Below are 14,937 nucleotides of genomic sequence, written 5' to 3' on the forward strand. Positions count from 1 at the left end.
AAATTGGACTTTTATTATCGATTAAATGTATTTAAAAGTACAGAGAAACTGAAATAAGTTCACCTGAAGTTGAATACAATACAATATTAAGTAAGAATATCAATTGAAGGACCATTAATATCAGTACTTTACAATTTCTCTGTTTCATTTATATTTCCTTTTTATTAGCTCACCTGGCCCAAAGGGGTAAGTGAGCTTTTCTCATCATTAAGCATCCTTCGTCGTTGTCGGTTAACTTGTACACAAATCTTCTCCTCTGAAACTACTTGGCCAAATTCTAACCAAACTTGGTTACAATTATGATAGGGGTATTTTGTTTTAAAAATGTGTCTTATGACCCTGCTTGCTAACCAACATGGCTGATAGGGCTAAAAATAGAACATAGGGGTAAAATGCAAGTTTCATCTATTATCTTGAAAACCACTATAGATAAAGAAAATCTGACAGGGAGACAGGGAGAGAATTGTTCAGAATGTTGAGCCTTACCTATTGTCTATTTACATTCAAACTGTCAGATGACTTCTTATAGGAGTTATTGCCTGTAAATGATATCTTTAGCATTTTTTTGCATTTTTGCATAATATCTTAAAAATTACAATAAATAGGTAGAAACATAAATAAACAAAAGTTATCAGCAAGACAAGATCTACAATAAAGTTATATGGAGGAAATCCTCTGACGACTCCTTATTAGAGTTTTGATATTCTTAAATGTAATAAGACAAGGTCTGCATATATGTGAAATGGCTTGTTGAAGATGCACATTAACCTAGGTGAGGGACACAGGCTCTTGAGAGCCTCTAGTTCCATACATCAAACACATGTTGAGTCCAAACCTGATGGACACTTTCTATAACCAAGGTTTTCTAACCACATAACAAATCTTCAACATGCATATTTTTTAAATGTATATTTACAATTGCTAAATGAAATTTTCTTTCAAAATTTATCCAAGCACACCATTTTACTCGTTAATATTTTTCATGACCAGCATTTTGATTCTGTGTGAGATGATAATTTGATTTTGTCATATTTTAAAACCAAAAAGATAATAGAATTTGACCATATCTGATGGGTGGTGACTCCCGCAGCAAGAATGTGTCTGAAGAGGCTTATTTAGGATCATGAAGCTCTGATTTAATATATATAATATTATGACTTTATAAGAATCACGAAAAAGATCCTTTTTTTTATTTGACTTGAAGAGATGTTTTTAAATGGTGTATTACTGCCAGTAAATACTGATTATAATCAAGTGCAGATCAATTTCATTGATGGAACTTAGATTGCAAATCATGTTTCAGAAAAATGATAATAATAGCTGCAGTTATTTACTCATACTTTATAGGAATCTATAGTCTAGTGAAAACTAAATTCTTTTTCCTGTAATAGAGTATGACACAGCTTGGCAATGATTGGATAACCAATCAGTAGTGTTAACAGATGTAGTCTGTGTAATCAATAGTTATATGCTATTTTAGTGTTCAATTGACTATTTTGTTTGCGATCTCTTATTATTATCATTTTTGTTTAAATGGACTTTTGAATTAGGAATTAGAATTTTACTAGATTTATTAACATATTTGTTTGAGTGGATTGAGTTTCAAGTTCTCACAAAATCTTCTTGTATTTAAAATTCTATAATTTCACTGCCTGTATAAAGAATTAAGGAACTTAAATGTTTTATTAAACCCTTTGTACATGTTGTAATAGGTGAAGCAGACTATTCAAAATATAAATTGGATTCCTAAAAAAAGTTTCTTTGACCTGACCCCAGTACTTGAGCAGTTCTTTTTAGCTCACCGGGCCTCTCAAAACACTTACATGATATAGTAGGTAGTCATAATTTCATATATCTGTCCTTAAAAAAGAAAAGAATTATGATAATATACATTTCAATTTCACAAACTAAAAATTAAAGTGATATAATTTCTCTTTCAGAATGCATTGGAAGATTTGATGCCAGACAAGAGAAACTTAAGAAACATGTCTCCCATGCATCATATGTCACCGAAGAATCTGTCACCACAACATAATATGTCACCACAACATATGGGTGTGTCACCTTCTCATTCATCAAATCATAGTAACAGTATGTCACCACCATGTGTTAATATGTCACCAAATCACATGAACATTTCACCACAGAATATGAATATGTCACCTCAACATATGAATATGTCACCACAACATGTCAACATGTCACCACCTCAACATACAAACATGTCACCTCCACAGCAACAAGTAAATATGTCATCAGTTCCAATGGATGGAATGGGAATGATGACGATGAATAACATGGGAGGACAGAATAGTATTATGTATCACTCAGCCCTTCCTAAACTGGCTCCAAACATACAGCCAAGGTCTCCTGTGCTTGGAACACTCATGGTAAGTACCAGTCAGCCCTTCCTAAACTGGCTCCAAACATTTAGCCAAGGTTCCATGTGCTGGGAACACTCATGGTAAGTACCAGTCAACCCTTCCTAAACTGGCTCCAAACATACAGCCAAGGTCTCCTGTGCTGGGAACACTCCTGGTAAGTACCAGTCAGCCCTTCCTAAACTGGCTCAAAACATATTGCCAAGGTTTCCTGTGCTGGGAACACTCATGGTAAGTACCAGTCAGCCCTTCCTAAACTGGCTCCAAACATACAGCCAAGGTCTCCTGTGCTGGGAACACTCCTGGTAAGGACCAGTCAGCCCTCCTAAACTGGCTCCAAACATACAGCCAAGGTCTTCTGTGCTGGGAACACTCATGGTAAGTACCAGTCAGCTCTTCCTAAACTGGCTCCAAACATACAGCCAAGGTCTCCTGTGCTTGGAACACTCATGGTAAGTACCAGTCAGCTCTTCCTAAACTGGCTCTAAACATACAGCCAAGGTCTCCTGTGCTGGGAACACTCATGGTAAGTACCAGTCAGCTCTTCCTAAACTGGCTCCAAACATACAGTTTATGTCTCCTGTGCTTGGAACACTCATGGTAAGTTCAAGGCAAATCTTCATGACATTGACTAGTAAGTAAAAGTTAGCACTACCTAGACTCCACACATTCAGCCTAGTTCAGTTTTTTGTGGACCTCTCATTGAGAGTACCAATCAGCCATACAGTATAAGTATAGATTATCAGTTGAGTGCCACAATTTGAACCTTTTTTGGGAAGTGAGGGCAGCGAGCGAGCAAAAAAGCTTCACATGGTGTCAAGCAATAAAAGTAATAGTATTTCATACTTGTACTATATATGGTCATGGTTTTATACAATTTTATGATATAAAAAAGACATCCATCCATTTACTAAATCATTTATTGTTTATTTCAGAAAAAATAATTACCTAGTTAAGGTTTATTTCAATAATTTGATATACAAATATGTGAATACATGTGAATTGAGATATGGGGGGGGGGGGGGGGGTTGTCTGTGAGACAGCAACTAAACAGCTCAAGTTTACTTACTGTACTAGAAATATTGATATAACCTTCACTTAAGTAAGGGATAGTGGGAAGGGCCCTGGATAGGGGGATTCAGATTGCATTGATTGTTTGAATATTCCAAAAATCTGTATTTTATATTTTATAAACAGGAAGAAGCTAGTTTGGATACAAATATAATGGCCTCCATGTGTGTTAGAAATGGTTGTATAAATAGAAGTATAGAGAATCCTGGATGGGACAACGAATATTGCTCAACAGATTGTGTTGTCAGCCACTGTAGGTTAGTAGATTATGTAAAAAATTATCTGGAACTTGTAAGTACTGTTCAAGTTAATGTTTTACTGATATCAACAAATTATTTGCATTTTTCATCTGCCCTCAATTACTTGTTTTCCTCAGATACATACTGCATACTGAGTATTATGCAAAAAATAGAAAGTTTGATGTCTGTATTATCCTTTATATCAAACAAAGATTTCACTGATCTCTTGATTCAATGCTTTGATGTCTGTATTATCCTTTATATCAAACAAAGATTTCACTGATCTCTTGATTCAATGCTTTTATCCTTGCTACTGATTGTAATCATTAAAAAGAAAAAAAAAAACAGTTTAAAACCTGAATCTTTACCACATACAACTTTTAAAAAAATGAAAACAAAACTTTATAAATTTCATGCATCGGAAGCATTTTACTGGATTTACTTTCATCAGGAATGCTTAAAACGGAAAATTTGAAAGCCAAGGATGTATAAAAGCTGAAATAGTTTAAGAGCTATATGACCAAAAAGGACCTAAAATAATAGCCAAGTCGATCTAAGGTCAACTTTGCCTGAATGTGTTAAAATCTTAGTTTATTGATAACAATTAGATATTTTGCCAGCATCTCTAAAAATGTGTACTGTTGTTCTGTAGTTCTGTAGTTGTGACATCACAAGATAACTACTCTCAGAACCAACAAAAACCTTAATGTTTAGTTGTGATGTTGACTTTAAACAACTTCACAGAAAACACACACAATTTTGATATTACATTATAATAATTTTGATCTGCTCATTAAGACCTTTCTTTGTTTTTCAGAGATGTATTCACTGCTTGGGTGGCCAATAGACAGGGAATGAATTTTGATTCCAAGGTCAAGTGAATGTCAACAAAAAAGGACAATTAGGATTAAATAAATATTTTTTGTACAATTATGTTGATACTGTTTATATATTAAAACTTCTTTAATAAAAAAAACCAGATAAGAAAGTCAAAAAGAGGCAATTTGAAGGTTGTTTTTGTGTCACATCAACTATTATAATTACCACGTTTTGTGCAGTATTGAAATCATGTATCAATATATTCTTCAAATGTTTGGAAAAACTGTCATTTGTAAAAACATATTTAAGAAAATGTAGTACATCAATATAAGCTTTGTAAACTGAATGAACATGAATTATAACTGACAGTGTACAGCTTTGCTGAATATATTTTAATTTCCGCTTTCTATAGTGCTTCTTGCTTTTTCTTTTTAATTTATTTCTAGCAAAAAGCAAAATGTTTATGCTCCTTATTTCAATACATTAAAGTACAAAATTCCCATGAAAAATTACCTTTTTTATTAACATATGTAAAAATTTGTAAAGTGTCTGGTCATAGGGATCCTTTCTGGCTTCATGCAGTGTCTTGGTGTCCGCAGCGTCCTGTCCCATTCCCATTTTTATTAATCCATAACTCCTTGTAATTAATGGCTTGGCAACTACAGGACATGAACTTGTATACCCTTTAATCTTAGTTTTAGGGTTTTCCCATAACTAATGAAGGACAAGGCCATTTCTGCTTACATCTGTCAAACTTTAACATATTCTTCTTCAAGGTATGAAGTTGTGTACATGCCTTTTTACTTATGGATATGATTGCTTTTTGGGGTTTCCTTTAACAAAACATGGATTAGCTATTTCTGCTGATATAATTTGGAGCCGACAGGTGACACACAAGTCTTTCTTGGAAGACTTGCACATTTTTCTAATATAAAAAAATATAAGAAACATTTCTGGTCAACTATAGTTTATTTATAGCTATAAATGATGTCAATCAAATATTTTTTTTATTATACAGGTCTGTGTTTTTATTGTTATTATCTTCATATTTCATGAGAAAACTAAGTTTGTAAATGTGAAACAATAAGCAATATTAATTCCTTTAGCAATGTTGTAAAGGGGAGAAAATTTCAATTTTCTCTTCAGTTCTTATAGCAAAAGGGAGATAATTTATTGTTTTTCCAAATATTTTGTTTAATGATAGGTAAGGGATTAATGTTTTTGGTTGATATTTGTGGGTATTTATGAACAGTTGTAATATAAAGCAGTAAAACTGTACAAAAATTGATGAATTTATGTAGATATAATGTTATTTATGATGTTAATTTTGCTTGAAATGAAGCTTTGACAGTATTACATAGATGTTTAGTATTGCTTGTTCAATGTTTTACCATCAGATATATATAAAGGTCAGTAAAGTAAGCTTTTCACATGACACTGTTTTTGTGTAATTAGAAACCATAACAATTATAATAGGGAAATGTGTTATTAAATGTAAAATTGTCCTATGATCTGTTTATTTGCAATGAGAATTTATAAATTCAGAATTGTTTGAAGTCAGTTTTCAATATTTTATTGGTCAAGGAAGAAAACCCGTATTCTGAGCAATAAACTGATATAGCATTTGAATGTTTACTCTATCTTTATAATATTTTTCTAATTTCTGTACCATTTCAAGTACAAATAGTAAAAAAGGAGATGTAATTGCCATTTGTTTACCTATTTTATTAACTAAATGTTTTAAAAGAACATTGACTTCTTTATAGAATTTTTCAATTGTATCAGTTTCCAGTCAAAAATACAACCTAAAAATAATGATATTTGACTAGTTACATGTACAATAAAAAAATAAAGGAGATGTCGTATGATTGCCAACGAGACAACTATCCACCAAAGTTCAAATAAAGTGAATGTAAGCAATTATAGGCAACCATACAGCCTTCAACAATGAGAAAAAGCCATACTGTATAGTCAGCTATAAAAGGCCCAGACATGAAAAATATGAAACAATTCAATTGAGAAAACAGCCTAATTTATAACAAAACAATAATCAAAAAAAACAAATTTGTTTGTTATAGATATATTTCTTGGTAAAACATTGTTGTAAGATAGCAGTTATGTTGTTATAGTTTACTTATTTATCATTATAAAATATAAACTATTCAGAAATTTAAAAAAAATATTGATTTGCTATTCTGATTCATTGTGTCACACATAAACTCTATCAGAAAAAAATGACTAGAAAAAGAGATACACATATTTTGAATTGAGGTTAAATTTGGAATAGAGAAATCCAAGGCAAAGTGTTTGAAAATAAAGATTAACAAATTTTATTTATTTTTGTTCTAGTGTAGAAGTATATATTTTTGAGGGATTTGCAAGGTTTTTTATGAGGTGTCTTTAGATTAACCCAATGCATAGTATTACACTTAACATTTTTGTAGGTTTCGTGTTTTGATCTTTATTGTGTTATTTTCAAACGTGACAAAATATTCTTATTTAGAAAGTGTTAACGTTACGTCAAAGATATAATAGATGACTTGGATTTCTGAACACTAGATAAAACTCTTTTTAAACTTTCCAGTTTGAAGAAAATGCCTTCATACTGTCTAAAACAATTTGTAAATCTCAATTTATTTCCAATCTATTTCTAAGACAATAAAGAGTATTAATTTAATTCATAAATATGACTGCTTTCTAACCATGCTGTAATGACTGAAAATTAGATTAACCATATGAATAAAATAAGATCTGAGATGTATATCACTGTACAGTTTTTGTATCAATACAAAGCTGTAAATTGTCCCTTGTCTTGACAAGTTTTTAATTAATTTAGCAATTTACTCCAGGTCGGCCATTTGGAACATATTCTGTAAAAGACCAAAAGTATAAGCTTCAACAGGATTATGCTAATATTTTTAGTACTCAAACCCTTTTCCTTTTCATATGGATAAGGGGATCTACCAAATTTACAAAGCAAGAAGTCCATTTTAGATTATTAGGTTTAGAATATTCAGTTCACCAGAATATGTTATATTCAATAATCATGCATTCCAATAGGAAACTCTTATATAAAGAAAAATGAATCCGCAACTAGAATTAGGATGGAATGTCCTGGAAATTGGATATTTTTCATTCAGTTTGTGCATTATACATTCCTAGATTGTTGTCAGATATGCCAAATAATTCATTATTTGCTTGATATTATAATTAAGTCATAATAAATTTCTAATTTCATAGTCAGTTTAAATGAGTTTTTCATCATCAAAGTAAAAAATAAATAGTTTTCTATTCAAACCATATTTTACAAGATTTTTGTAATAATGAAGGATTTTGTAGTTTATTTGAATTTTACATGACCAAAGTTGTATTGCATTTACATTGCAATGATATTGATTAAATGACTTTGAAATGATTGTTGTTTTTGTTGGGCCCTTTAAACAGAAATACACAAATCAAAACTATCACTTCAGATGGTCGAATATTGAGCTTTCAGTCAGCTGTCATTAAATTTTTTCCTGAAGTACAAGAGGGAGTGCATTTTTCTTACTGCCATATAAAAAAATGCTGATTTGTGAAAATTTTGCATAATGTATGTCATGCAGTTAATATGTTGAAAACCTGTAAAACATTTGAAGATTGACATATTCATTCATTTACATGTAAAATCATGATTAAATATTCTAATGCAAGTTTTGTTTTTCTTTCTCATGTACTTTTGGATTTGAAAGATAAGTATTTAGTCTAGATCTACATATATATGTTTGTACCATTCCTTCAGACAAAAATTAATCTTAGTAGAGATAATAGATCAAAAATCATTTGCCTTTTGAAAGGAACTTTAAAAAAAAAAATTTGCTATTGTAAACAAAATTACTCCGACAGAACTATGTAAATATGAGGTAAAGTTATTAAAATCAATCTGCTGATTTGAGTAGCTTTGAAAATAACAGCTAAAAAATGGAAAACTTCTGTAACAGTCTGTGATTATATATATATGACATGACATAAAAATATTTCCCACATGAATTGTTTTTGCTGTAAAATCTCATCAGAGATACCAGGCTTATGATTTGGTACACAAGACACGCATTTCGTCTTCATAAGATTTATAAGTGGCGCTTATATCAAAACATTGGAAGACCAAATCAAATTTGAAGTTCAAGAGCATTGAAAACCAAAATAATCTGAAAAGTTGTGCTACAGCTAAGACCATCTATACCTGGAGGTTGAAAAACCTTAGTGTTTTGAATAATTCAAAATGTATAGACAAGAAAGTTACAAAAAAATGACCGTATCATTGATATTCAATTTCAACACAGAAGTACCTTCTACTGGGCTGTAGATACCCTTGGAATGCAACGTCCACCGTCAGTGGCATCCACCTAGTGGTTTTAAAAACGCATCAAAGATACCAGGCTTATAATTTGTTGTGCAAGATGTGCTTAAGAATATAACACTGACAAGAGTGCCAGACTAAAAGTAACAGATTTTAGAATGTTGAAGCTGTCCAGCCTGCAAGATTTCCATTTGAACCATCGTTACTTGTGTATTTTGCTTTTCTGTCAACCAGGGGGGTTCAAATGGAATTCTTTCCTTCCAGCCTCGTTCTTTTGAAATTGATTCTTTTCCTAGGCCATTGATTTAACAAATTTACATGGATTAAAAAAGTCCGAAAATTGTATGAGCTGTTCTCATCCATTAGATTGCTTTAAACATAAATATCTTGGTTCTTTCGAACCTTATCATGTAAACAATCACAAGGCTTCGATTTCCAGGTATTTCCAGGTTCATTCATGTCTATGGATGAGAGAAAAAAACACAAATTTGGAAGATCTGACGATAAACGACAAGTGAGCATTTCTCATCACCTGGTGCCTTTAAATTGGCTAGTCTATTTAAAGTTCGTTATTCATCTCCATACTCACAGGTGTCATGCGGTATGTCGAGAGAAATGATCGTGAAAGAATAACTAACGGTGGTCAAGCATTGCGATCGGATCGTGAAAGATCTGGTATCGGATCGTGAATGAAATTAAGTGTAATTCTACTTCAAAATCGGTGAAAAATCTGCTGTATTTTCAAAAAGGTGGAAAAAATCAGAAAAAAAATTATGTCTGTCAAAATGACTCAACTTCCTTAATAACAATGTGCACTAAGTTAGAGCAAAATGCAGTACTTTTTAAGAATACACAAAAGGCGACACACAATCCTATGACAATCATTAAGAAAAAATCACGTTTTGTGTCTATAATGGTCACATTCCAATATATCATGATATATTTGAAATTTAATCTTTATTGTGTCAGATAGTCCAGTAAAATAAAAGTATGTTATTACTTGAAAAAGTTCATATTGTTTTTGAAAAAGTATATGTTTGTTGATTTTTAATAAAAATTCAACGCATTATTTTGATCGTGAAAGACTAGGCGTGACCAGACTTAATGATCAGAAAACAGCATTTATTTTACCAAACATTGATATACTTGTAATTGGTTGAAGCGTGTAATTACTTACTTAGAACGTAAATTAATTCTTTAATTTGTTTTGGTGATATCTATATAAATACATAAATATGGGTAAATATATATTTACCCATATTTAGACCTGTTTTCATTTAGAGACAATGCTAAATGTAACTAGGCATCCAAGATAATAAGACCTTCAGGAGCGCAAATTGTCGAAAAGTAAATATCTTTGTATATATAATACGTAATGCATCCACAAATGAGTGAAGCGAGAGGGTGTCTTGTGGTCTTCCCCTGGAAATGTCTTCATGTGTACGTTTTTGTTTTCGTAAGGGTTAGATCAAAGCAGCTATAATATTTCATTTTACATACAGGTGTATTGAAGATGTTCTTTCCATTAACAATACAAACTTTTCTAATTGGGTCCCATTAGTCACGAACTAGAGAATATAGACAGCATATAGATTGCTTCCTCGACCTCATTTTTTAGACATATATCCCGAATTTGACTACAACGGTCATCTCAATACCAGAGTCTATGACAAACGAGATGATTCAATTTTGAAATTATCAATTTTCCTCACCTTAGCACCGGCTTACCAACTTCATATGCGTATAGAGTATACATTTCTCAACTCATACGATTTTCAGGAGCTTACAGCTACTACTCCGAGTTTTTAAAACGTTATGAGTGCCTTTAGCAAAAAAAATATTGAGTTTTGTGAAAGAACATCTCGTCCTTTTTTTTGAAAGTACCAAAACATAATAAAATGATATTCAGCGTCTACTTAACAAATAATACAGAATGGTCTTGAGTTATAGATTCTATGTGCTGACTCTATGTAGCATTTTATCTACTTTACAGTTTTCCATTTATTTGTTTTTGTACTAATATGTTCCATTTGATCGTATGTATCTTGACGTGGTTCCGTATATGTGCATCCAGCTTTAAGGTTTTTGACTTTTGGAGTTCCTTGTGTGGGTGGGTCCAGAGATGCGATTCGGACACATGAGGTTTTTATAGTGTTGTTTCATTTTGTATACACTTGTATTTAAATTTTACTTTTATTGTATTTTATCGGGAAGTGTATATGTCACTATGTAAGGAGCCCCTAAAGTGCCAAGTAAATAGAAATATTTTAGTTGTAGATTTAATATGGTGCGCACTAGTTTGAAAAATCGTGCGAACGAGCTGAAAAGTTGCGCGCACCATTTCATTTTTGAAAGTCATGATCACGAGTTTTATAGTCGTGCGCACCATTTTGAAAGTCTTCCGCGCCAGTATGAAAGTCGTGCGCACCAGATTGAATCTCCGCGGGAAACGAAAATATTTCTATTTACTTGGCACTTAACGGGCTCCGTAATTATGCTTTACTGTACTGACTGAATTCTAATTTTGGCTGCTGGATCCCAGATATAGCCACGTTAACCAATTATGTCTGTGTGGGTCCCTTGCCCAATTTGACAATATTACGGAACATTAAACAACTGTCATACAAGTGGGCGTATTAGCTAGCTAGAAAACCAGATTTAAACCACCATTTTCTTAGGAAAATGCCTGTGCTAAGTCAGGAATATGGCAGTTGTTTTCCTGCTTTTTTTTTAAACAAAGTTTTCCCCAATCTTTACAAAAATCAACAAGGATCTTCGTTTAACAGATATGAATATGCATAAAAATTAATGGAATTCAGATAAGACAATCTTAACTTTTCAAACGACACAATTTTATGCAGGACGGACGACGGACTTATATTGTTAGAAGAAAACTAGTCGGTGTGATAATATCAAATAATTAGATCCAATGGCATTGAACCATCATAGCCCTATTCACAAACAAAAGTGAAGCGGAATAAGTCATGCAAATCCAATATTTTGATATATCGACAACAGATCTTTCACGATCCTTTTCACGATCATCAAAATGCGGTACCCGATCTTTCACGATCCGAAATATAAAATTTTTACAAATATTACCGTTTTTGCAAAGTTTCTGATTAAACTAAATCAAAATAACTTTAAGAATAATTTTAAACAGTAATATTCAAGAGAAAAGTAGTTTATGCATTTAAAATTTGAAAAAAAAACCATGTTTGTTTACATTTTTATTTCTCTGAAATTTCGAAGAGCAATCTGCCTTTTGTAGTTTTGTAAAAACTGTTTACTTTTAAGCCCTGATTTTTTTCGGATACTGATCATTATGTTGAACCATTTTGACAGACAGTTTTATTTTTCCAATATTTGTCATTATAATTGATAAAATTAGATTATTCAATGACGTTGCATGTGTTTTCTCGATAAGATTTCCTTCACGATCCAATCGCAATACTTGACCACCGTTACTTATTCTTTCACGATAATTTTTCTCGATATACCGAATGAAAGCCGTGGTACTGACCAAACGGTGTCCATTACTATAACACTATATTCTAGCAGTCTCAGTCCATGTAAATATTTAGCTGACTTTTAGAATATATTTGTCCAATCAACATTGCCTGGAAAATCTGAGTTTCCTCCTCAGATGACCAGTGTTTACCCTAATTGTGGCTTATTGGCTTGAAATGAAAACGATTGTTTTTCCACTATTATCAACCTTTCAGTTTGACAGTTATCTTAACCATTATAGTGATCTCGGTGGCCGAATGGTCTACTACATCACTAGTCTGTCAACACTGAAATTGTGAGTTCGAACCCAACACGTTGAATGAGTGTTCGTCTCTAACCTTAATTGACTAGGATTGTAAGATTTCCCGCTGAAGTTTCTCTAGAAGCACCCCCACTTAATCCCCTTATAAAAACTGGTTACCACGAAATAGCCAATAGTGCTGAAATGAGCATTAAACACTAAATATCAATCAATCAATCTTAACCATTATCATACCCCAGGCCCTTGCTGACATTGAGTATGGATTTTCTAAACAGAACTTGCAAATCGCATACGAGATTCATTGTATCTAAAGTTCTGTTGACCTAATAACCATTATTTAAAAGATTTTTAAAAGTTAATATTTGGAAATTTCTGCCTATCGCCGATTTTCATGTCAGCTTTTTAGCTAGTATCCTCTGGTGGGTGTTTTATACCCACTGTAAGCTATTGCATACATATTCTTGGCAATGATATGTATATGAAGCCTACTAGACTTACACTGATGTTGACATAGAGTTGACTGGTCTTTGCTATAACTTTAAAATATTGCATGTTTAGCATAGAAGTAGCAAATAACAATTTTGAAGACTTGCTATAACCTCCCAGAGTATTCTACCATGAGTATACAGAAGTTGTTCATATTAAAGATAAGTAATAACTGATCAGTTTTGAGATTTGTTCTTATTGATCTACTTTGAATTAAGTAGGGTCACTTGATGTTATAGCTATTAATAGATGAATACCACAGACCAAAAGGCATAGGCTGGAAACAGTGGACCTCTGTTATAATTTCATCTCAGTGTGGTTGAATGTCTGCTGTGGAACATTTAAAAAATTAATAAAAAAAAGAGTACCAAGGGTAGTTAAAAACAATAATTAGGGAGAAAATATACTAGTATTTAAAATATAACCATGATATGTCTTTTGTAGACGAAACGCGCGTCTGGCGTACAAAATTTCAATCTGGCATGTAAGATGAGTTTATTTAAACCTATCATTTTCTGGTATCATCAATTTTTATATGTGCTCGCCTTCAAATTTATCCTGTTTAAGAGGGTTTGATTTGAATCTTAGCAGATTTAAACCAGACTTTTTAATATTGTCGATTTATAACAAACCTTTCTAAAATTGTCCGTTGTTAAATTTTGAAATTATAAAGAAACTAAGGTTTCAACTCCCTCAGGCAAAGTTGACCTTAGATGAATTTGGCTATTTCTTTTAGGTATTTTTGTCATATAGCTCTTCAACTGTGTATTTATACATCCCTCGGATTTTAGATGTTTGGCTTTGAACGTTCCTGATGAAGGTAAATCCAGAAAAGCGCTTCGGACGCATGAAATTATTAAACATGTTGTTTTCAATTTTTTAAATAAATTGATATTTGAAGATGTCTTCTAATGCCACTTGACATTTAAATGCAAAATCAAAGATTATGATGTGATAATTGCGGAAATATTGTCGAATGAAACATTCATTTATGTAATTTTCGCTTTGAAGCATTCATACTTCAAACACTACAATCTGAACCTAAGCTATTGTCACATTTGCTATATATGTAATCAAAAACTCGTCAAAGATACCTGGCTTATAATTTAGTACTCCAGACGCGCGTTTCGTCTAATCAAAACAGTTGCAAATCAAATGTTATATTTTGTATTGTAATCAAAAAACGGAGATGAGGGCTATAGGAAAGTTATGCATTAACTGACGACCAGTAACTCCAAAAACGTAAAAAAAATAGTAGGCACCTCAAACAGAGGGATAATCACATCCTTTGTAGTTCTAAATAAATAGACAAGATTTGAATCAAAGCTGTGATCTTTGCGATTTGTTTTTAAATATGAATAAAACAAATCAGCAACATAATATATCGTAAATGTTTATTTATATAGACGGGGGTTTAAAAAAAGATGTATGATATATGTAAACGATACCTTTTAGCTTGTATGACAAATATTATTAATATGAACAGCTTATGTATACAAAGGAGGAAATGATCTACATTTCTCTATTAGACCATATTTGACATAAAGTTTTAAATCGGTTTTTTCCCTGATGATAGAAGTAATTTTTCATTGGCAATCATTGTCATTTCGCCCTACCCGTTAGACCCTAACCTTGATAATGCTTTCATCTAATGTTAAGAAATCGTGCTTATGACTTCCAATGTATGTTACACATTTTGTACATTTTAACTCAGATTTGTAAGTTTTAGCAATTTTAATATTTTGAAATTCATAAACAGACCCGAATAAATCACTGATTGATTGATTCGAAAGTTTTCCTGGTACGTATTGTGTTTGTTTTACCTCTACA

At 32.0% G+C, this 14,937-nt stretch overlaps 1 protein-coding gene across 2 annotated transcripts in view; it reads left to right on the top strand.

The window, feature by feature from the left end:
* Positions 1-8,202, top strand: part of LOC127703176 (TOX high mobility group box family member 4-like) — a 54,865-nt gene extending 46,663 nt beyond the window's left edge. For both annotated transcript variants that reach the window (XM_052207701.1, XM_052207700.1), the window contains 3 exons: positions 1,941-2,390; positions 3,579-3,709; positions 4,509-8,202. In XM_052207701.1, the coding sequence (XP_052063661.1) occupies positions 1,941-2,390; positions 3,579-3,709; positions 4,509-4,572 (645 nt within the window). In that variant the 3' untranslated portion in view covers positions 4,573-8,202. The remainder of the gene's footprint in view (positions 1-1,940; positions 2,391-3,578; positions 3,710-4,508) is intronic.
* Positions 8,203-14,937: the final 6,735 nt, after the last annotated feature.

Source organism: Mytilus californianus, unplaced genomic scaffold (genome assembly GCF_021869535.1).
Source record: "Mytilus californianus isolate M0D057914Y unplaced genomic scaffold, xbMytCali1.0.p SCAF_5, whole genome shotgun sequence".
Lineage (NCBI taxonomy): Eukaryota > Metazoa > Mollusca > Bivalvia > Mytilida > Mytilidae > Mytilus > Mytilus californianus.